The 24386-nt window shown below is 35.4% G+C and overlaps 1 protein-coding gene across 1 annotated transcript in view; it reads left to right on the plus strand.

The window, feature by feature from the left end:
• The window catches only part of LRRC1 (leucine rich repeat containing 1), a 166060-nt gene extending 162135 nt beyond the window's left edge, over positions 1 to 3925 (plus strand). Inside the window, exon 14 of the mRNA XM_051997167.1 lies at positions 1542 to 3925. Coding sequence (XP_051853127.1) covers positions 1542 to 1700 — 159 coding nt within the window. The 3' untranslated portion in view covers positions 1701 to 3925. The remainder of the gene's footprint in view (positions 1 to 1541) is intronic.
• The last annotated feature ends 20461 nt before the right edge of the window (positions 3926 to 24386 follow it).

Here is a 24386-nt window from a genome sequence, read left to right on the forward strand (position 1 = left end):
TATTAAGAGGCTTTGCCACATAATGTATAAAGGACTGTCTCAAGGCTAAGAGGATCTGAGTTCAACTCACATTTCTGACGTACTAGCTGTGTGATTTGGGTCACCAAATCATTAAACCTTTTCATGATATAAAGAGCTCTCTATAGTTGCAAAGAAAGTCCTGCCCAGCATTGATAGGAAGAGTATCCTTATATAGGAATTCCTGTCTAATTATTTTCTCAGCTTCCAGGAAATGTCCTTTAAAGGTCATTGATGCAGTATTATTTGAACTAAAAAGTATGCTAAAATGTTGTTGTAAATATCCTTTTAGAAATAATCTATTTCTTCTACCCTCTTGCATAATTTTTAGTTTTATGGTCTTATTTTTATAATCTTTATTGATAGATGACACCATAGAAAGAGTGCTGGACTCATCAGGATGACTCATCTTCCTGATTTTAAATCTGGCTTCAGTCACTTAGTAGCTGTGTGACCCTGATCAAGGCATTTTAACCCTGTTTGCCTCAGTTTCCCCATCTGTAATATGAGCCAGAAAAGAAATGGTAAACCATTCTAGTATCTTTGCCAAAAAACCCAACCAAAACCCAAATGGAGTCACAAACTATTAGACATGACTGAATGACTGAACAACGATATATAAGATTGTTAATTCCTTACTCTTAGTAATCTAGCATACTCTAATTTGATTTTTTTAATTGCAATTTACAATATAAAAAAAAAATTCCTTTCATCTTCCCCTGCCAAAAGCCTTATGAGACACCAAACTCCGTGAATAACCATAATTTCAAAATAGAAGTTTTTTTTTTCCCTGAAGAATTCTTTTCTTATTCTAACTGCCATCCCCCCACTTCAGTCAATGATTTTACCAAGAAAACTTTTCTCTAGTTAAAAAAATTTATTCAGTGCATATATCTGAACACCCACTGTATTAGATACTCTAGCCCATTTGGCTTTTCTTCCCCCTCACTCTAGATATTTTTAAAATCTCTTTTGTTCTCTTAGCAAACTTTTCTTGACTGACAGATCCCCATTCTTAATGTTGATTTTCCATTAATTGTCAGAAAATTGTTGATGATAAATACAGATAGTTGATGCTGAAGGGTTTAGGGTGTTATTTCAGTTCACTCTTAAAATTTTTTTTTTCAATTCACTCTTAAATGGTATTTTCTAAGATGATAAAAACTTATAGATTAGTTTTAATATCACCCAAATTTATCTCTGTCTTGGGAGCTACCCATTTTAATAAATGATTAAAAAGGAGGGGAAAGGGAATTAGCCCGCATTTAGAAAAAAGCATGGTATCTTATGCAGTGTCCATAGACTTTGATTTCCTCTGCAAAGAAGGCCAGGAGCTGCTCTTCATATCTCTTTTTTTAAGGTCATACTTGGCCATCATAATTTCACAATGTTCAGTTTTGGTTGTTTTATCATTTTTAAAAATTTTGTTCTTTCTTTTAAAAATTATTTAAGTGCAAATGCCATAAAAATGCATTTTTAGGAAAATAATGACAAAAACACTCCTTCTGCTGTTTGTTTTTTAGAGAACACTCCTAAGACGAGCCACTCCACACCCAGGAGAGTTAAAAAGTATGAAAAAGACAGTGGAGAACTTACGGAATGATATGAATGCTGCTAAAGGACTGGATTCGAACAAAAATGAGGTCAATAATACCTTTGACAGAGTGACCACTTCTGTGTAGAGCTTCACCTCCAAGTTCTTACCTCCTGTGTCTTCCCCTGCTGTTGAAATGGTCCTGTCTTCCAAGGAATCTCATCCAGCCCTTTGTCTTAACCAGATCCTGACCCATCATCTCCTTGTATCGCCTATTGGAGGGTGCTGCTATCTTGAAGGAAGTGCCTTATACTAACTAGTTGTGGCACCAGTAATCTCCAGATAATATATTTTTAATGGATTTTTGGTCACTTTTAATGAGTAGAATACACTACTGTACAACTTTACTTGTCCTTGTTGTCCTATGTTGGAAGAAGGAGAGATTTTGATCCTCTTCCCTACAGTGCTGGGATATTTTAGACCCAGGTATACTGGGTCCTACTGACAAGAGATATAGTTTTATGTGAAAAAATACTTTTTTAAACATTTTTGGCAGCTCAGATGGTGTAAATTTTAAAATTTTGTATAGGTATTTCATAAGAAAATTATGTATTTCTTTTTTGCTGTTGTTTTATCTGGAAAACGGTACATATTTTACTATCTGTGGGGGGGAAAAGACAGTCCTGAAGTATTCATTTGTATTTGTACCACCCAGTTGTGCCTTAATGTGTGTCCTGTTGTATGTCAAACCAGTGCTGAAAAATGGTATCCCTAAGCAGTAAGATTACGGAGGGGATGTGCTTTTTTAGCCATGTGTGTCTTAAATTAGTGGTCAACTTGGTTTTTGTTTTTTGTTTTTTTAAACCAACAACAGGATGGGAACTATCAAAAGGGCCTCCTGAGTTGTACATGGTAATATCTGTTTGATTACCTGAGAGATACATCTGCAGAACTAAACTTCTTCTATATGATTACTTACAAATTTTAAAACTTTAAATGAAGAAAATGTCTTAATTGTTCTAATGGTGTGGGTTTGCTCCCTCTGGTGAGGTTTGTACCCTTTGTGCAAAAAAGAATGCAACACAAAGCATGGTAGGAGACTGATTCAGAGTACATTAGGAGAACAAGTAAATGTACCACCTGATGCTATTGAAAATGGCTTTAGAGGTTTTATATCCAGATATAAAACCATAATAAAGCAGAAACCTTATAAATATACAAGAGCACCATCAGCGTCATTATGAGTGCAATTTAATTTGAAAATCAACTTTGTTGGGAAGAGTTACAAAATGCTGTAGTCACATTTTGGCATAGGCAGAGGTGGGGAAGGAGTGTGTGTGTGTGTGGGTGTGTGTGTGGGTGTACGTGAGCGGGCAAGTGCATGTGCTATGTACTTTTATCTGTTAATTTCTATAAGAGGTATATAGGTAATGAGTATTTTGGCCACAACAATTTGTAAAGTGGCTTAAACAAGAAGTTGTGATGTATATCACTCACCTTGATGAAATCTTGCCTAGCCTTTTGGAAGAATTGAAGAGTGTTTTTTTTTTTTTTGTTTTTTTTTTGTTTTTGTGGGCGTGGGGGTTGGAGAGAGCAAGGAGCAAATAATATGGACTAAAATTAAGATTAAGAAAATGAATGCTGCAAATTGCTAAAAGAGGTCAGCAGAATCAAGTCATCTAATGAAGTCAACTCATCCTGGACAATGGTACCCAAGACTTGCGTGAATAGATTAAGATGTGTTTTATAGTGGGCAGCAGTTTTCTCACTGAATCTTTATTTCGTTTTGTTCCTATCAAAAGCCATTTTCACTACTTAAGTTGCATCTAGTTTTGAGTTAGGCACCTTTGGGAGTTGAACTATTACTCTCAGGTGGTCAAATCAGCACCAGTTAATGCTCATGTGCATTAGCACAATCTCTGGGTGGTAGGGACATGTGACTTCAGCTTTTTATTGGACTAACTGATCTACATGAATTCTAATTCTGGAGTCTTTAGCAACTAATCAGAAAAAATAATTTTCTTACTATAAATTTCCTCAGTTAATCTATTCTTATAAAGTTCTTTAAAAAACCAACTAGGTATTTGTTGAATTTCATATACTCTGCCAAAGAGGTTACAGGCCATTTTCCTCTTGGAAATGGTTTGGAACATCTGCAGTTTTGTGCATCATGTCATCCTATAGTTGTTTCCACTTTTGGTTAGATGCAAGTGAACAGCTTGTTTTTTGGTTCATATGATTTTAAATCTGCAAGAATGTTGTCATGAGTATGTTGTTTTTCATCAGCTGATCAATTTATTTAAAAAGAAAAATAATTTTGATTCCAAAGGTATTTTGTTTGTTTTGTTTTTTAATAAAAAAAAACTCTCTCTACTCTTTACTATTCACTGAGTCATGGCTACAGTAGAATGGAACAGGATGAGATCCTTCGGTTCTGTTTATATTTAAATTTTTCAGACATTTTATGCTGTACTGTCTTTATCTTCTGTCCTGCTGGGAAGAGAAAGGCCTGATCCACAAAGGTAAAAATTTAGTTGGTCAGTGACTGTGACTTTTTATAGTGTGAGGAGTTGAAAACCTTTGGAATGATTAAAAAAAAAAAAAAAACTTAAAATGGAATATGCAGGAGTCAGCTAGGCAAAATTATAAGGAAATATTCCTCCTAAGATGACATTTAGTAGCTAGAGAATCTTAAGAATGTAAGGCAAAATTGAAAACTGATGATTTCTTTTACTCTCTTTGACTTCAATTGAAAAATTCTTGACCTCTAGTTAGTTCAGACTGTTATGTATTAGTTTCAATGGCATCATTCTGTCTCTTAAGCATTTCCTACAGGAAGAGGAAGATCAATAATATGTGGCTTAAAATGCTTCCTTGTTTTGTGTAGGTGAAAGGTGTGAGCAACCAGAAAAGAGGTTAGCATTGCACTGTCTATTCATCCCCCTTATCTTTATATCACATTTACATGGAAGGAAATAGTATTCCTTCCCAACCAAACAAACCAACTAAGGAAGTATAACTATACACATTAGAGAGGGTAGTCTTAAGTTATTCGAGATGAGTTTTACATCCTCTTGGCATTTCAATAAAACTTCTCAGAGTGATCTTAATGCAAAAAAAATAAAATATTTAGAATTACCAAAACAACAACAATAACAACAAATGAAATTACATTGAAATATATCTATCAAAATGTTTTCCTTTAAAGTTCATATAACAGAGGGTAAGAATCCATGCATTGAATAGGAGAGTAAATACATTGTTTGTTGAAAGGTGGCCAGGAAAAAGAAATAGAAGTTGATGACATATTTGCTCTTGACACATAGTAGTCTAATTGTTTTCATACTAGAAAATTCAGAGGCATGGACTACATAACTCTAAAATTTTCACTTTGTTAGGTCCACTCTGTTAGGAAGCTTGTTAACTATCTTGAAGGTAAAATATTCCACGTGGAAGTTTGCTCACTAAACTTGTGCAGTGATCTTCTGCCATCTCTTGTGAAATCTACCACACTTACAGAAAGAAGACAAACAAATAATGAGAGATAAAAGCTAGAGGGGAAAAAATCTGGAATTGACAGCAAATTCTTTGAAAGCAGATTTCAACCTTGTTCCAGAGACTGATACCCTTGCAATGGGAAAAGTTAGTGACTAATATGGGAGTGGTTGTGCAACACATTCAGAATGAGGGATTGTGTACTGTGCAGCTCATTAAGAGAAAGAAAGAGTGTCTATAGTCTCTGGAAATTAAGAGGTGATTACCATGAGGAAGTGAAAATCTCCATTCAACCATTGATATTGTCCAACTTTTATAAGAGACATTCTCAATGTAGTCAAATTGGCAAGTTGGGTTCTTCTCTTTCTCTTTTTCTTTCTCTTTCATTCCCTTTCTCTTCCTTCCTTCCTTCCCTCCCTCCTTCCCTTTCTTTCTTTCTTTCAACTGAAAGAAGCAAAAGATTGCCATGCTAGAAAAGAAATGGCTTGTATTGACCATAAAAATGAATAATCAAACACTAAACAATTTAGAATGTAAACAACTTAATTTTATCCTAGAATATTTACTTATTTTGTAAAGTATCTGGTCAATTTAGAACTGATCTGCCCAGGCAGATCAACATGCTCTTGGTCTCCTCCCTGTTTCCTAAATATTATACACTCAAGGAATGCAAATTATAAAATACTCTAGCCAAAACAAAAACAGGAAGTGATAAAATGTGCTATTATACATTCTAAAGCTAAGGATAGAAGCTGAACCTGTGATTTCAGTATTATTAAAGAACTTTCAGATGAGGAAAAAACCTCATTGCAAATTAGCATCTCCATAATTTCTAGTCATAGAAAGTTGCCTACAGCATTCAGCAGATGAGTGACTTGCCCAGGATCATATCCTGACACATAGAATGTGTTAAAAGTGGAATTTGATACTTCATGAGTTCCAGTTAGTCAATAAACATTTATTAAGTGCCTACTATTTTTCTAGACTCTGTGTTAAGCACTGGAGGTGCAAAAAAGAGGCGAAAGATAAGTCTTCTGACCTTAAGCATCTCACAAGATTAAGGAGGAAGACAATACAGAAAGAAGCTGAGAAGGGAGTGGGGTTTAGGGGAAGAAGAAAGAAGATGCTTAGCCCTGAGACAAGATAACAATCCTGCAGTCAGGATAGAAATGAATTCCCTGACCTGGGCATTCTTCTTAAATGGGGAATTCTAGGAGGAGCTTTCCGATGCTCACCCTCTCCAGAGGGAAAAAGGGGCCTTTGGGGCAAAAGGTACTGAGGAGGGTGTGAGTTATCAGAATTGATATGGTCTTGCAGAATGAATAGATTGCAGAACTTCACAATGCCCAAATTAACTTGTTATGGACAATGCAATGTACTGCGTGATTTGTGCTCTTGAGCTCATAATTGGCACTTGCTATAGATAAAAGTGATATTTGATGGAATCAGAATTTGCTGGAGAGGAGTAGTAGTAATAAGCTAGTATTTACATACTGCTTTAAGGTTTGCAAAGTGCTTTACAATATTATTGTATCAACAATCCTAAGAACAGGTGCAATTATTGTTATTCCCATTTTATTGATGAAGAAACTAAGGCTAAATGAAGTTAAGCAACTCTATCAGAGTTACACAACTAGTATTTGAATCTTCTTGACTCTAGAGCTACCCTACCTGCCAACCTGGCTGCTTAAGTAAGGATAAGTGTCTGGATCAACCTTTGGGTAATTTTAATTACATTTCTGAGCAAATACAATCAACTATAGAGTATCCTTTTGGACTTTTCCCTCCATTTTTATTATATAGCTATGTTTTGTTGTTATTGTTTTTCTTATGTAGCTCAAAGCCATGTTGGAAAGAGAAGACAGGAAAGTAAGTAGGCAGGACCATTCCTATAAAAACTCATGGAATAGTATTTGTGAAGATTGAATTTTTCTCTTTAATATTAAAATGTTAACTATATTTTATTTTCCATCTAATTTTTTTCTGTCTCATTTCTCCCAATTTCTTTGATTTTTGTGCCTTGGTATGATTACAAGATGGAAAGAAAAGGAGCAAGAAATAGTCATGAGAGAAGAAAGCATGACTTGATCAGCTCACTTTCTATGTTTCTTCTGGTAATACCATTTTTTCCCCCTACATAGAATTAGCCAAATTGTTTTACACTTAATTTCTTATCTATCATTTTGTTTTCCCTCCTTATTCTCTCTTTGAAATCTTTCATTGCTTTGGAATCTATTTCAGGAAGGACTTACAGATATGAGAAACTGATTAATCAAGAGAAACTGGTTAAAAACCAGTTTTGTTTAGGTTTTATTGGGAGAAAAGTATTGAGAAACCACTCAGTCTCACAGGAATATTTTTAAAATATTTATTACTTTATTTTTTTAAAAGTAGAGAGCAGGCTGAAAAAGGAAACTAAATGAAATAACCTGATCCAATAGTTTTTGTTTAACATAGGCTACACCAAACACTTGGAGCTCAGCTCTGGGATCTGGCAATGGGCCAGGAGTGTCATGTAATTCTAAACTAAGAGACTGGAACAATGACCAGGATGCCCATGGAAGGCCTTTTGCCAAATGCCCCTGAGTTCTGCTGGGCAAGAATCTGATTAGACTAATGCCAGAAGCTGCTTTCTTTGGATGCCTCAGCTTTTCTTTTTAAATTCATAATGATAACAGATTATACTTTCTATACAAAGACTGTCTTACTGATTCAGAATCAGGAGGGCAGGCATTTTGAGTTGGTTTTTGGAGTGGTAGTATTTCTGTTGATTTATCCTTTATACTTTTGCCTAGTTGGACACAATGCCTAACAGCTCACATCTGTGAGACCAGTAAAGGAATGTTAAATTGTTGGGTGATAATCATTCTGAGAATGTTTCTAGGTTCCTTTTGTTGTTGTTCAATCATGTCCAACTCTTCATTATCCCAATTTGGGGTTTTCTTGGCAAAGTTACTGAAGTGGTTTGCCATTTCTTTCTTCAGCTCATTTTACAGGTGAGGAAACTGAAGTAAACAGGATTAAGTGACTTGCCCAGGATCACACAGCTAATAAGTGTTTGAGGTCAGATACCAATTTAGAAGATGAGTCTTCCTTACTCTAGGCCTCATATTCTATGCACTGTGCCACCTAGCTATCATATTAAATGGTGTAAAATTCAAGAGTTGAGAAGGAAAATTATTCCTCATTAGTGGTCAAGAATTAATTTGTATATATTTCAGCATTAATTGAAATGATAATTTATCTTGTAAATGAGTTCCTAGGAATAGTCCCAAGATGGTTAATAATAGTTAATAAATTATTGGTTAACATAAGAGGATTGTGAATGATTTCTTTTTAAATCTCTCTACTTGACAGGATTGTGTCATAGAAAGAAAGGCTGACCTGAGAACTAGAAAACCTGAATTGCAAGTCCTAACTTCACAGTTCACTAGTCTTCTGTCCTTGTATATATCAAATAACTTCTTTGGACCTGTTTTCTTGTCTGAACATTGATGGAGTTTGTCATTTCCTTCTCCAATAGGTTAAGGCAAATAGTAGTTAAGTGGCTTGCCCAGGGTTACTGGATTTGAACCCAAATCTTCCTAAGTTGAGGCCCAGTGTTCTCTCCACTGAATCACCAGCTGCCTAGACACATGGCAGGTGCTTTATAAGTGTTTATTAACTAATTTAATAAAGCCCTTTTGACTCAAGGAACATTTATTAAACAGACAACTTGTTAAGAGCTGAATATAGAAAGTCAAAAATTGAAATTACCCCTGCCCATAAAGAACTTCGTTCTTTATAATTTTGGACCACTAGTTAAATGGAAGCAATTCTTATTTGCCTCTCTCTTTGAGTATGAATAGACAAGGAAGAATTCTAAATCAACAAAGCAATCACAGGTAACACTTTGAAGGAAGTCAGTAGTGATGGTGGGGACAGGGTGAGGGAAATTGTGAAAAGGGGAAAGCTTAAAAATTATCTTTTTTTTTTTTTTTTTACTATTTTAAATTATTTATTTAAAACAAATACAAAATACAAGAAGAGAATATTACCATGTGCACAGAAGAACATGGATGGATTCAAAATATAAAACAATAAAGTTTAATTTCAAGAAAGTCTATATAATGAATACTACACATTGTGTTTAGATGTCCATTTTTTTTTTTTTTTTTGCTTCCTTGTAGGTTTTCTTCTGTTCTCTAGTGTGCACTTTTTATTTTATTCTCCCTCCCCTTCTCCTCACCAAGAAGAAAACAATCATGGATATATTTATAAATACATGTATACAGATACATATATATATATATATACACACACATTCATATTAATCTATGTAAGACTCTACTATGCTTGCTTTTCCTGTTTCTCTGAAGGCAGATAAAATATCTTCCTTCATAAATATCTTTTGTTTGTTAAAATGAGATTTTAAAGTTCTTCAGATGACTATTTTTTCTTTTTTTAAATTTGGAGGCAAGCAGGGTTAAGTGACTTTCCCATGGTCATACAGTTAGTAGATACTACTGAGAGCTGATTTGAACTAACCTCCTCCTGACTCCAGGCTAACTACTGTATCTACTATGCCTGTCCCCACAAGTTGCAATTTCAAAAGACTTGGCAAGTGCTCCTTTTTTATTTTCATTTTTTATTTTTAGTAGCTGCTATTTAATCAGATTAGAAAAGCAAAAAAAAAAAAAAAATAGGACACCCGTTCAAAAACTGGCCCCAGTTTCCAGAAAAAAAGCATATTATTTATTATTTTCACCTAGTAATAATATAGACTAATGCAACACTTTGCCACATTATATACAAGGATGCCCCAAAAATTATAGGACATTTTTGAGCTTTAAAGTTTTACACCTCACTAAGACTTTTGGGGCACCTTGTATATGTAATAAGGGACTAAGCAATAGAGCTTCTGTTCCTTGGAGCATGAGGGTTTGATGAGTCTTTCTAGGAAGTACCAGATGTGGCCAGCTCCTCCATTCCACATAAAAAGAAGCGTATTTCTACTTCGGTTCCTACATGACTTAGATGAAACTCTATAGCTGAAGAGAGCAGCTTGTATGAGCTTCATTGGAAGCCTATGGGACAGCCTTCATGGAACATCAGAGATGCTGCTGCTGCTGCTTTTTTTTTTTTTTTTTTTTTTTTTTTTTTTAAACGAGGGATGCTTGTTGCAGGTAAAAGGTTGATTCTATCTGGGTTCCCTGCGTAGGATATCAATAATCCATAGGCTGTAGGTATAAAGAGTTATTTGTTTAAACTTCTCACACTACTGCTTGGAAAAACAACAACATGCCTACTAGTCTGGGCATTAAATGTTCTTCCTCAGTTTTTGTTCTTTCTGCCCATCAGCCTAGAGGCTTAATGGGTGTGGCCAGTTTCAGCTTCCACTTGAGGTTTCGGGAGACAGGGCTGTGGGTTGGGTCTGTTTAAGTTTGAGTTTGTTTTTCCATCGTGGGTTTTTCTTTTTTTCTTTTTCTTTTTGGGGAGGGGTTATAATTTTGTAATTGCGAGAGAGCTAATAAACTCATTTGCATGTTCACGGGGGAGAGGGGGAGGCGGTAATTACGTGTCTACCAGGAGTCTCTTGGGTCTGTTGGCACATAAGAAGGCATTTATAGGTACACACTGGATATGAAATGATCTACATCAGCTTTCTGCCTGTTCTACTGTGTACCTGAAGCTTTGAAGTATGGGAACAGCACAAGCTACCTTGGAACACTGAGCTGGATGCCTTAATTTGCATCCTTCTGTTTGATACCAAACAGAGTGGCTTCCCATGCAGAGGCGATGTTCCCTTGATCTAAGCAGCAGACTGGAAACCTAGGGGCAGTCAACTATTATCATCCTCATCATATTTTGGACTTTAAGATTTTCAAAATATTTTATATATATTCTCTTTTGATTTTCTTCTCCCGCCCTCCCTTCCCTTTCTTCCCTCCTTCTCTCCCTCCCTTCTTTCCCTCCCTCCCTTCCTCCCTCCTTCCCTTCCCTCCTTCCCTCCCTCCCTCCTTCTCTGGTCCCTCCCTCCCTTCCTTCCCTCCTTCCCTCCTTCCCTTTCTTCCCTCCTTCCCTCCTTCCCTCCCTCCCTCTCTTCCCTGGTCCCTCCCTCCCTCCTTCCCTGGTCCCTCCCTTCCTCTCTCCCTCCTTCCCTCCCTCCCTTCCTTCCCTCCTTCCCTCCTTCCCTCCCTCCCTCCTCCTTCCCTCCCTCTCTCCCTTCCTCCCTCCCTCCCTCCCTTTCTTCCTCCTTCCCTTTCTTCCCTTCTTCCCTCCTTCCTCCCTTTCTTCCCTCCCTCTCCCTCCTTCCCTTTCTTCCCTCCTTCCCTCCCTCCCTCCCTTTCTTCCTCCCTCCCTCCCTCCCTTTCTTCCTCCTTCCCTCCCTCCTTCCCTCCTTTCTTCCCTCCTTCCCTCCCTCCTTCCCTCCCTCCCTTCTTCCCTCCTTCCTCCCTCCCTTTCTTCCTCCTTCCCTCCCTCCCTCCCTCCCTTTCTTCCCTCCTTCCCTCTCTCCTTCCCTCCCTTTCTTCCCTCCTTCCCTCCCTCCCTCCCTCCCTCCTTCCCTCTCTACCTCCCTCCCTCCCTCCTTCTCTCCCTCCTTTCCTCTCTCCCTTCCTTCCTTCCTTCCTTCCTTCCTTCCTTCCTTCCTTCCTTCCTTCCTTCCTTCCTTCCTTCCTTCCTTCCTTCCTTCCTTCCTTCCTTCCTTCCTTCCTTCCTTCCTTCCTTCTTAAATTCTAAGACTCCAGATGAATTACCCTTTCTAAGGTACTTCCCACTAAATATTTGTTCCGACAGAGATAATAACATGAATAGGAAATGTATTGTAGATTTTTATATTTGTTTCCTTGCTCTTCTGTAAATTAGTTACTTGATATAAAACAAAGCCTTGGCTTTGGAGTCAGAGTATCAGTAATCCTGTTTCTGACACTGTAACATTGGGCGAATCACTTTACCCCTGTGATAGTTAATGGTTCCAGCTCACCCCCTATCCCCACCCTGTTTGTCAAATTGAATAGATGGCCTCTGAAGTCCCTTTTAACTCAAAATCTAAATCCCTCTATAAAGAGAGCCAGCAGGAGAGGACCAGTAAACTTCCCATTTTGCTTATTTGGTGTGAGGTGAGTACTACTAAGTTCAGGGACATTTAATCCCATTTCTGCTCATGAAACCATCTCAGTTTTAAAAGCAAGTTTTCCTGAAATTTGTGCACAAGCAGATCATATAATAGTAACAATAATAAAGATAATGATAATAATTAGTATTTAAACAACTACATTAAGATTTGTAAAAGTCAAACATTCAACTCACCACATGAGCTCCACCTCCTCTCCAAAAGGAATTAGATTAAAATATAATTGGGAAATATTTAACAAAATAAATAAAAATATAATAGAACATAAATAACAATAATATTGTTTTTTAATCAATATGTCACTCTCAGGGATCCTTCTATAAGGTTTAATAGTCCTTATTCCTATTGAATTTGACATGGTGTTTTATCAATTGATACTCATAACAACCTTAAATTGTAGGTAAATACTATTATTCTCATTTTACAGATGACCAAGTTGGACATGGTTGTTTCCTTTATGTTCTTTTGAATACCAAGTGAGGAAATTACTTCCTATGGGAGGCAACTTAATATAGTGGCCAGAGGGAAAGGGAAAAGGAATAAGCACTTTTATGGTAGGTTGCTGTGTTCCAGGTACTGTGCTAAATATTATCTCATTTGATCTTCATAAGTGTGCTTAGATTTAGAGTAATAGGACTTGTGTCTATTTCACCATCTTTGTCTCTTATACTGTCTGTGTGATGCTGGCAAGGCACTTAACAACTGTGTATCTCAATTCCCTCATTTGAAAAATGAGAGGAGGTAAACTAGATTGTCTATAAGGAACTTCTCAGGTCAAAATAATGACCCAATCTTTTATAGGATAAAACTTCTTTAAAAAGTGTCCCCAATTATGTGCAATAATTTTTAACATTTGGTTTTTTTTTTAATATTTAAGTTTCAATTTCTCTTTCTCTTCCCTCTTTCCCTGCCCTTTTGTCTAAGGAGGCAAGCAATTTGCTATAGGTTATACATACACAAAACACATTTCTATATTAACCATGTAGTGAAAGAAAACAGACAAAAAAAAAAAAAAACCCAAACTAAGAAAAATAAAGTTTAAAAGAGTGTGCTTCTATTTGCAGATTCTACTAGTTCTTTCTCTGGAGATAGATAGCATTTTTATCACAGATTCTTTGGAATAGTCTTAGATTATCGAATGGCTGAGAAGAACTAAATCACTCACAGTTGGCCATTGTATAATATTGCTGTTATTAATGTTCTCCTGTTTTTGCTTGTTTCACTTTTCATCAGTTCATGTAAGTTTTTCCAGGTTTTTCTGAAAGTATCCTTTTCATCATTTCTTATAGTATAATATAGTATTCTATCTCAATCATATACCACAATTTGTTGAGACAGTCCCTAATTGATAGTCATCTCCTCCCAATTCTTTGTTACCACAAGAAGAAGTAGATAAATATTTTTATACATATTAGTCCTTTCCCCCCTTTTTCTTTTAAAATCTCTTTGGGATACAGACCTAGTAGTGGTATTGCAGGATCAAAGGATAAACACAGTTTTATGGTCTGTTTTAAAAAAAAAATTTTAGCATAGTTCCAAATTGTTCTCCAGAATAGTTGAATTAGTTTACAACTCTATCAACAATGTATCAGTGTCCCAATTTTTCCACATCCCCTCCAAGAGCTATCATTTTCCATTTTTGTCATACTAGTTAATCTAATAGGTATGCAGTGGTACCTCGGAGTTGTGTTAATTTGCATTTTTCTAATCAATAGTGATTTAGAATATTTTTTCCTAAAACAACAGATAGTTTTGATTTCTTCATCTGAAAACTGCATGTTCATATTTTTGACCATTTATCAACTGAGAAATGACTTGTATTTTTATAGCTTTGACTCAGTTTTTTATATATTTGAGAAATGAGATTTTTTTCAGAGATACTTTTTATAAATACACACACACACATACACACATACACACACACACACACACACACACACACACACACACACCCATTTCCCCAATTGTTCAGCTTTCCTTCTTATCTTGCCTGCATTGGTTATATTTGTGCAAAAACTTTTTAATTTATTGTAATCAAAATTATACATTTTTTATTCTGTAATGCTTTTTATCCCTATTTCTTGTTGCATTCTTCCCTAGTACTTAGATCTAATAGGTAAACTATTCCATGCTTCTCTAATTTGCTTTTGGTATCATTTTTTATATCCAATTCATGTACCTCTTTTGTCCTTATCTTAGTATACTGTTTGAGTTGTTCTTCTATACCTAATTGTTGCCAAACTGCTTTCCAGTTTTGCCAATAGTTTTTGTCAAATAGAGAGTTTTTGTCACAAAAGTTTAGTATTTGTGTTTATGGAAATACTAGATTATAATGGTAATTTATTGTGAACCGAATCTATTCCACTGATCTATTACTCTATTTCTTAGTATCAGATTGTTTTGTTGATTACTGCTTTGTAATATAGTTTGAGATATATAGTTAGGGCTAAGACACCTTCCTTCATATTTTTCCCATTGGTTCCCTTGATATTGTTGACCTCTTGTTCTTCCAGATGAATTTTGTTATTATTTTTTCTAGTGCCACAAAAATAGTTTTTCTTTTAGGTAGTCTGATTGGTATGGCATTGGATAAGTTAATTAATTTAAGTAGAATTGTCATTTTTATTATATTGGCTCAGCCTATCCATGAACAATTGATATTTTTCCAATTGTTGAGATCTTACTTTATTTGTGTGGAGTATTTTTTAATTATATCCATAAAGTTCTTGAATTTTGTTATGTCAGGTAGACGTCTAAGTATCTTACATTGTCTATAGTTATTTTAAATGGAATTTCCCTTTCTAAATCTTGCTTATGAACTTTTAAAGTAATATATAGAAATGCTGATGATTTATTTGGATGTATTTCATATCCTGCAACTTTGCCAAAGTTGTCAATTATTTCACTTAGTTTTTCAGTTGATTTTCTAGTATTCTCTAAGCATACCATCATATTATTTGCAAAGAGTGATATTTTGTTTTCTTATTACATATTCTAATTCCTCCAATTTCTTTTTGTTCTATAGTTAGCATTTTTTGGGGGGTACAATATTGAATCATAGTGGTGATAATGGACACATAGGATAAATTTTAGAATGCAATCAACTTGTAGATTTTTCTCCAATGTGATACAGTAAAAAGAATTTTGGATATAGATTCAGGATTCCTGGGTTCAAATCTCAGTCCTACCACTTACTATCTCTATCTTTTCTAGTAAACTAGTTTACTTTTTTGAGCATCAATTTCCTTCTTTGTAAATTTAAGGGATTAGACTATATGTCTCTCAAAGTCCTTCCAATTCCAAATTTCTAACTGCATAATATCCTTTTTGCTGCCACATCTGATTATATTTCATTTTCAGCAGATTGCTTCTTCAGAATTTCTTCTGTTACTCATTGTATGTTGGAATTTCTTCTTCAGACCTGATTTTCTTAGTGTCATCAATTTATAGCTCTGAGGTCATCTGGTATATCTATTCACTTTATAGATGAGCAACTAAGGCCCAGAGGAGTTGTGACTTTTCTAGGGTTGTAAAGAAACTGTTAGAGGTAAGATTTGAACACAGGCTTTTTGACTCCATAGTCAGTGTTTTTTCCATTGTATCATGTTACTTTCCTTCATTAGTTTGTCTTGTTTTAGAGGGAGTAGAGAAAAAAAACAAACATATTAAGTGAGTATAACATACCAGGCCTTGTGCTAAGTGCTTTATCTTATTTTTAATGCTCGTAACAACCTTGCAAATTAAGTGATTTATTATCTTTATTTTACAATTAAGGAAACTGAGGCAAACAAGAGTCACACAGCTAGTAAGTGTGAAATGTTTGAGGCTGTATTTGAACTAAGGTCATCCTGACTCAAAGGCCCTTGCTTCATTCTCTTGGCCTTGAGGTGCTCCAAAGCTACATTTTACAACCATAACCTTTTCTTCCTCTTTTCTAGTTGATTACTGCCTTTTCTTCTACTTCAGTCACTACAAGTGATTTAAAACTTACAATATTCTTGATCTGAGTATCATAGCCATCTTATCTTTGTTGTTTTTACTTAGTGATTTCCTTCCTTCAATTGTGTACTCACTTCCCCTCACATCTTCTCAAAAGAAAACTTATTTTCCCCATCCTCAGGGCCACAAATGTCCTAAAACATGTCTTTTACAAATAATTTGACTAATTAAGAAATCCTAATGATTTTTTCTGAACATGAAAAGAAAGCTATCTGAGGGGGGAAATCACGAGTTTAATTTGGATCTAGAATTTACAACATATTTTCTAAAGGGGTATCTGACTCAAGTAAGAAATTATTAATAAAGTATGGTTTGTAAATTTATTCCATTGCTTTAAGTGTTTCTGGGACACATGATATGTCAGGATTTCATATTCTTCTTCTATTGCCCTTGTGGGAAGAAAGCAGGCCCAGTTGTATTCAGTTGGTTGCAGCCTTACACATGTAGTGAGAATGGAGTCATGAAACATAAATTAATCTTCAGAAGAAGATCTAAATTTATATTTCATGTTCTTCATAGCAAAATACTTTGGATTTGGTAGCATTTTTCAAACACAAAAAAGCACAAGATAAAAAATCTCATCAAAGGAGAATCCTAGATTATGGGGAATGGGTATACAGAGAGAATACAGGCAATCTATTTTGTTTTTGTTTTTTTTTCAAGTTGGTCTCTAATTGCCCTAGTTTTTGAATATTAACTGTATTCCAGAATTCATTTTCTTATACATATACATATGTATAGATATCAACATAGATATATATATATATATCTATCAACACAATAACCTTTACTCTCATTCTCTGAAAAGGGAAATAAGTAAACTTTTTTTGGGGGGAAGGTAGGCAGAGATGCTACTGAATCTGAATGGCAAAAAACTTCAATAGGTACAAAATTCAGAAACTGAAGATTTGTACTTAAAGATTCTGGAACTCAGCTCTAGATTAGAGGCAATTTTGGGAAGTCAATGATTCCTACCAACTCCCAAGAATGGAATTAGTAATCAATTATCCTAATTGTTGTTGACTAAATCTAGCACACCTAAGATCATAGAACTAGAGCTGGAAGGGGCCATAGTTGTCATCTAGTCCAATTATTTCATTTTACAGATGAGGAAACTAAGGCTCAGGGAGGCTAAGTGACACTAAATGGCAGAATCTGAATTTGAACTCAGGCACTTGTACCTAAACACCAGCTCCCTTTCCGCTGTACCATGCTGACTCGTATTGGATATGATATTTTTGACAAAATAAATATAGGGTAATTCTCAATACTTCTGGCCCTTTTAAAAAATCTTTTCACATTTGAAGACTTCTACCCATATTGATCGATTTGGTTGACCCATAGTAATTTTTTTCTTCTTTATTTGAACTGAGGAAAATTTATGCTAAGGTGATATAAAGTGATAGTGATTAGTAATCTTTATAAAAATCCCAAATCAAACCCACCATTGTGGTTTGCCTTTCTTCCTATTTAGGGGATATTCAGCCTTTTCACTTTTCATTTCCTTTTGGATGATTGTCTCTTAAAAACAACACAGTCCGTAACCTCAAGGGATAGTCAGCCTAATGGCTTCAATAGAAGATCATCTGACTAGAGGGGAAAAAAGTTGGTCACAAGCCAAAAACATTGTTGGTACAATGTGAGTTCCTTGAAGGTTTTTTGATTTTCTCAGTATCCCCAGCATTTAGCAGTGTCTGGCAACTAGTAAGGACTTAATAAATGCTTGATTACTGACATTGAAAAAAACTTTTAAAATTTGCTTAAATTTGGGGGAATTTTAATGGATTTTTTTCCTTTATTCTCCATTTGGGCTAATATAGGATTCTTGCCATTCCTGGCAAAGTTTTCTACTATTAGGTTATCAAATCTTTACCATCTAGAGCTGGGGGTGAAATATGATACTGATTAGGAGCAATTAGCTGTGCCTAAGGTGATTATGATCTGATGTGCTATGCCAGATCAAGTCAAGATTCATGCTTGGATCCTTGGGGCAAGGCAAAAAAAGAGTTAACCCAGAGCAGTGACTCCAAACTGGGGAAGCTGTAATGAAGCCAGGGAGAAAATGCATGAAGTGGAGCCAGGGGCATCAGTGAATTAAGTCTCAGATTCATCTCGTTTCCTTGTTTGTTTAAACATGTATAAATACCTGCTATATGTTTCAGGCACTGTACAAATTGTTTTATATATACTATTTTACTTGATCTTTGCAACAACAAAATGGGACAGGCAGTAGATATTATTACTAACCCCATTTTGCAGATAAGGAAACGAGTCAGACAGTGGATAAGTGACTTGTTGAGAGTCACACAATTAGTGGGTGATCTAATTGTCTTGACTTCAGATTTTAATTCTGGTCTTTCTACTTGGAGTTAAGCATTCTATTCATCATGCCATCTATCTGCATCAAATAAATTGTGATTGGAACAAGCTGACAAATGGAGATCAGGTTACATTTTTGGGGGTTTCATTTTGCTAGTGCAGTGGTGTCAAATTCAAAGAAACAAGCCACTAATTCACACAGAAGGATCCCTGAGAGCCTCATATTGACTTAATTTTAAAATGTAATGTTACCTGTGTTTTTTCATAGTTATATTTATTTTGTTAAGTATTTCCCAATTACTTTTTAATTTGTTTCTGGCCACATGAGGAAATATTGTGAGCCATGTTTTAGCATCTCTATAGTATATGATAATTTCATTTTGTGTTTTTGTATATATTTGTGCTATTCATGAAGTGACTAGCATGGATGGGATCTTATTCTATCTTTTTTAAAAAATACTTTTTTATTGTCTTTATCATTGCTTTTATTTGTGACTCAGAGGATAATATAATGATAAATTTCAATATGGAGGGGTCCTTAGAGATCAATTAATTTAACCCACACATTTCACAGATATGGACACTGAGAAGTAGAGGATGTGCCCATGGTCACACAATTTCAGAGGTAAATATACTACAAAGATAAAAATCATGAATGTATGAAGTAAGTTGGTTTATTTAAAATTCTTGCAAGAAATGGGTGATTCATCTAGGGGCAGTCCCTGGGATGGTCCACATTTATGGACTATGGGAATGGATCTTTTATTTCCTGTCCAGAAGTTCCAGGTCCCTCCCTCATGCTCCCAATTGGCTGGGGATGACAAAACTAACAGATTCCCCTTCCTTTATCATATAACCCATGTTCAAAAATGGCAGAAGACTCTGTCCTTGGAGAGAAGAAGTTAATATTAGTCAACTTATTAAGCATGCATATTCAGGGCTTGCAGTTACCTTTCGCCCACTTCTTGTTGGAGGTGGTTGATTTTTATCAGTATACCAGTTCAGTAGCTCAATATCTTGTTTTGTATAACTAACTCAGTCAGCTGACATGACCTTTCTCTAACTCCTTACTCCTATTTGAAAATTACAACACTATAGGTTGCTCACAAGAGTCAGAATTTGAACCCAGATCTTTTTACTTTGTATCTACTTTGTGTCTGTTTCACAAGATCAAACTGCTTTTATATTTAATACAGTTCAATTACAGATACATTTTAAGTGTGGGAAAACCTAGCTACAACCAGACTCTATTAAATTTTAATAATTTGTTAATTATTAGGGAAATATTTACTATGTACAAGCTTAAACTTATTTTAATAGAACTTTGAGCTCCTCTTTGTGAGGGGAAAAATTATGACTATTACTTTATATGAATATTTAATGAGTTTTTGATATTACCCTACTGTAATGACAGCCTTCTGGAAGACTATATATTCGTGTGACCAGACAACCAAAAGAACCTGGTGAAGTGGGCAGCCCTAGTAATGGGAGGTGTGGGTGGTAAAGAAACCTTAATGGGCTTCAAAGTACAGTTAGTCATCTTAGCTCTATAAAATAGACATCCCTTAGACAAAGTTGACAAATGTAAAGGGAGCCTCAGAAGGAAGATCAGTCTGTGGAACCGATAAGGTTATAGACTTGGAGAGCTAGAAATAATTTTGGAAGTCATCCCCTTCATTTTATAGCTGAGGAAACAGGCCCCAACAGGCAAAGTGATTTGTTCAAGGTCATTCAGTTAACAAGTAAGAGAGCCATGACTTAACTCCATGGTTTTTGACTCCGGTTCATTTTCCACTCTGCTATAAGGACTCTCAAAAATGCTTCTCACTGGAAGGAAGCTGAAAGAAAGGGTAGTGTCTTATTGAGGCTTATGGCCACTCTAGAGATCAATTTTTCTTGTCAGTTTAGAATAATGATAGCTGAAAAAGCTGAACTTCCATGAAGGATAGCCACCACTGACACACAAATATGCTTCAGCTAAGCCTTTCCCATAACGAGATGTTCTAAGAAAATAATTTTCAACCCCATTCAATAAACATCTATTAAGTGCCAGGTACTATGGTAAGCACTGGGGATACAAAAAGAAGCAAAATTCAGTCCTATCTCCAAGGAGATACAATGTAATGGAGGAGGTAATATACAAACAAACATATACAAAACAAGCTACATATAGGATAAATGGGAACACATTAACAAAGGGAAGGTACATAGTTAAAAGGAGTTGGATAAGGCTTCCTATAGGAGGTAGAACTTTAATTGGACCTTAAAGAAATAATAATAATTATTATTGTAATAATGTGTTATATCATGATATAAAAATCTGATGTTATACTTTAACATTATAATTATATTCAATGTTAATAAAGTATTATATAATTATAATGTAATTATTATATTAACATTATTTCTAACACTTATATGGCATGTTAAAGTGCTTTACACATACATTATTTGATAGCTTCTTCTCATTTAACAGCTTTGTCTCATTCTCATTTCTTCTCTATAACAATTATTATTATTATTTTTTGATCTCTCTTATTTTTTTAATTTTTTGCTTTTTTTATTGAAGTTTTTATTTTCAAAACATATGCAAGGATAATTTTTTCAACATTGACTCTTGAAAGACCTTGTGTTTCAATCCCTAACCCCCTTCCTCCCACCCCCACTCGTAGGTAGCATGTATGTTAAACATGGCAAAAATCCAATATACATACAATACATATTTATACAATTACCTTGCTGCACACACACAAAAATCAGATCAGAAAATTTAAAAAAAGAGAGAAAGAAAATAAAATTCAAGCAAACCACAACAAAAAGAGTGAAAATTCTTCCTTGTAATCTATCCTCGTTCCCATGGTCCTCTCTCTGGATTTAGATGGCTCTCATCATGACAAGATCATTGGAACAGGTCTGAATCATCTCATTTTTGAAGAGAGCCACATTCATCAGAATTGATCATCGTTATAGTCTTCTTGTTGCTGTGTACAATAATCTCCTGGTTCTGGTCATTTCACTTAGCATCAGTTCATGTAAGTCTCTCCATGACTATCTGAAATATTCTGCCGATCATTTCTTATAGAACAAATAATATTCCATAACATTCATATATCAGAGCTTATTCAGCCATTCTCCAACTAATGGGCAGCCACTACGTTTCCAGTTTCTTGCCAGTACAAAAAGGGCTGCCACAAACATTTTTGCACATGTGGATTCCTTTCCCTCCTTTAAGATCTTTTTGGGATACATGCTTAGTAAAAACACTGCTAGTGTAATGCTGGAGAAACTGAAGCAAGATAGAAATTAGTGAGTTTTTAATATTTTATTTGAGAGGGAGAGATTGTGTTGGGGTCATGTTGCCTCCCAGGGCTGATGTCTGAAAGCATCCAGCAGGGAATGTGAGTTCTCAGTCACACACACACACACACACACACACACACACACACACACGGCTCCAACTGGGGTAGACTGAGGCAAGGGCAGAGTCCAAGCACTGAGAGCAGGAATAGACTATCAATTGATTCTGACAGGGTGGAGGGCAGACACCGAACATTCTGATAACTAGGAGGAGTTAGGAGCCAGGAAGTCTGAACTCCCCCTTATCTTGAGTTTACACATTTACAATTTATAACCTTAGAGTAACTAGCCCTAAATTATATTAATCCTAATGATCAGGAGGGGGATTGCAACTGGGGGATTAAAACAGAACAACTCAGGGAAACTGAGGCAGAACAATTCAGGAAAATGAAGGCAGGACCATTAGGGAAATTGAGTCAGGGCAATAAAAGAGAACTGTGGCACAACACTGGATCAAAGGATATATACAGTTTGATAACTCTTTGGGCATGGTTCCAAATTGCTCTCCAGAATGGTTGGATCCATTCATAGTTCCACCAACAATGTAACATGTTCCAATTTTCCCACATCCTCTCCAACATTCATCAATATCTTTTCCTGTCATTTTAGCCAATCTGAGAGGTATGTAGGGGTATCTCAGTTGTCTTAATTTGCATTTCTCTGATCAATAGTGATTTAGAGCATTTTTTCATATGACTGGAAATAGTTTCAATTTCTTCATGTGAAAATTGTCTATTCATATCCTTTGACCATTTATCAATTGGAGAATGGCTTGAATTGTTATAAATTTGAATCAGTTCTCTATATATTTTAGACCTCTGGATTTCTTAAAAGGATAATCTCTAAACTTGCCATTCATTTTCTCAGCAACTTCTCCTCCTTACCCTTCCCAATGTGGCTCCTAATTCTCCCATTTTACTGAATTGCTCTCTTTTTCTTTCTGAGTACCAGTGACTTATACCTGGTCAGATGTCTTGGCCTAATCTCATTTTTCCACTCTTTGTGTCCACTCTGAAGCATTTAACATTTCTAAAAATATCTTGATGCTCTACCACCATTGGTTTCTCTCACATTGTTATTTCTTGCTTATTTTTCCTTATTTAAATAATCTTTAGCTGAGTCCTTAAATAAAAGCATTCATTTCACAAAGGTTTTGTGATACTTCTCTTCTTTTTTCCTCTTTTTTTCTTCTGTATACTCTTTATTTGGCTTTACCTCTATGCAAAGGATTCTCCAATCTGTACGTTTAGCTTTCAAACTCTAGAATTGTGTTTCCAATGACACTGGACAGCTAGCTCCACCCTATACCTCAAAATACAATATGTTTGAAATTGAATTCATTATCTCCACACATTCTATGACTCTATACACATTCCTAATTTTCCTATTCCTTAAGAAAACACTGATATCCTCATCACTGAGACTTGAAATCTGAACATCATTTCCCTGACATACATAGTAAATTAAAGCCATTTCCAAGATCTATTCAACCTTTGCAATCCATTTCTTCTTTTCATTCTCAATGCCAGCAACTTTGAAAGCATTGAAACGTGTCAGTTACTTAAAACCAACTAACCCCCTTCCCCCACTTTCAGTGGTTATCCCATTTCCTAATGAATAATTTATTCTAAAGAAGAATCTTGGGGCAGCTAGGTTGCACAGTGGTTAGAGGACCAGCCCTGAAGTCAGTATGACCTGAATTCAAATCTGGCCTCAGACACTTAACACTTTCTAGCTGTGTGACCTTGTGCAAGTCACTTAACCCCAATTGCCTCAGCAAAAAAAGAAGAAAAAGAAGAATCTTATCAAGCCCTGTCACAATCTAACCTCAATCTTTCCAATCTTATTTCCCATTGTTGTTGTTAAGTTGTTTTTCTGGTTGTAAAATGTTTCCTTCTCTAGCTCATTTTACATGTGGGGAAACTGAGGCAAATAAAAAAGTGACTTGCCTGGATTAGGGCACACAGCTAGTAAATGGGCTGAAGCCAGATTTGAACTCATAAAGAGGAACCTTTCTTACTCCAGGCCCAACACTATCCACTGCACCAATTAGCTGCCCTATTTCCCATTATTGTAGAAAAATTCTCTTTCTGTGCTTTGCCATACATTCCTTCTGACTGAGATAGCTTACCACTTTCCCACACTTTACCATTTATTTGTTTCAGTTCAATTCACAAAACATTTAAGTGTCTGCTACATGAAAAAAATGAAAATGGAAAAATGCTACATTACACTAGTAATTAAATTATAGTATGTTTCATGCATATTCCAGTATTGAGTTACTACTCATTTTAAAGCCTAATTTAAATTATTATAAATAACAATTAATTATTAATATTAGTAATAATATAAATACTAATAGCTACTTTCCCTCTGTCTAGGCTCTAGTACTGACTCTTTCTACTTTCTCTCCTATTCATAGAAGCCTCCTTACCTTGGAAGTATATTCCATCCCTGGATCTCAAAATGAAAAGTACACTCTATCCCAGTATCACCTTCCTCTTGTTGACTGAATCTTCCCCAAACTTTCATTTTAAAATAGTCCCCTCC

This window comes from Antechinus flavipes, chromosome 4 (assembly GCF_016432865.1).
Source record: "Antechinus flavipes isolate AdamAnt ecotype Samford, QLD, Australia chromosome 4, AdamAnt_v2, whole genome shotgun sequence".
NCBI classification, from domain to species: Eukaryota; Metazoa; Chordata; class Mammalia; order Dasyuromorphia; family Dasyuridae; genus Antechinus; species Antechinus flavipes.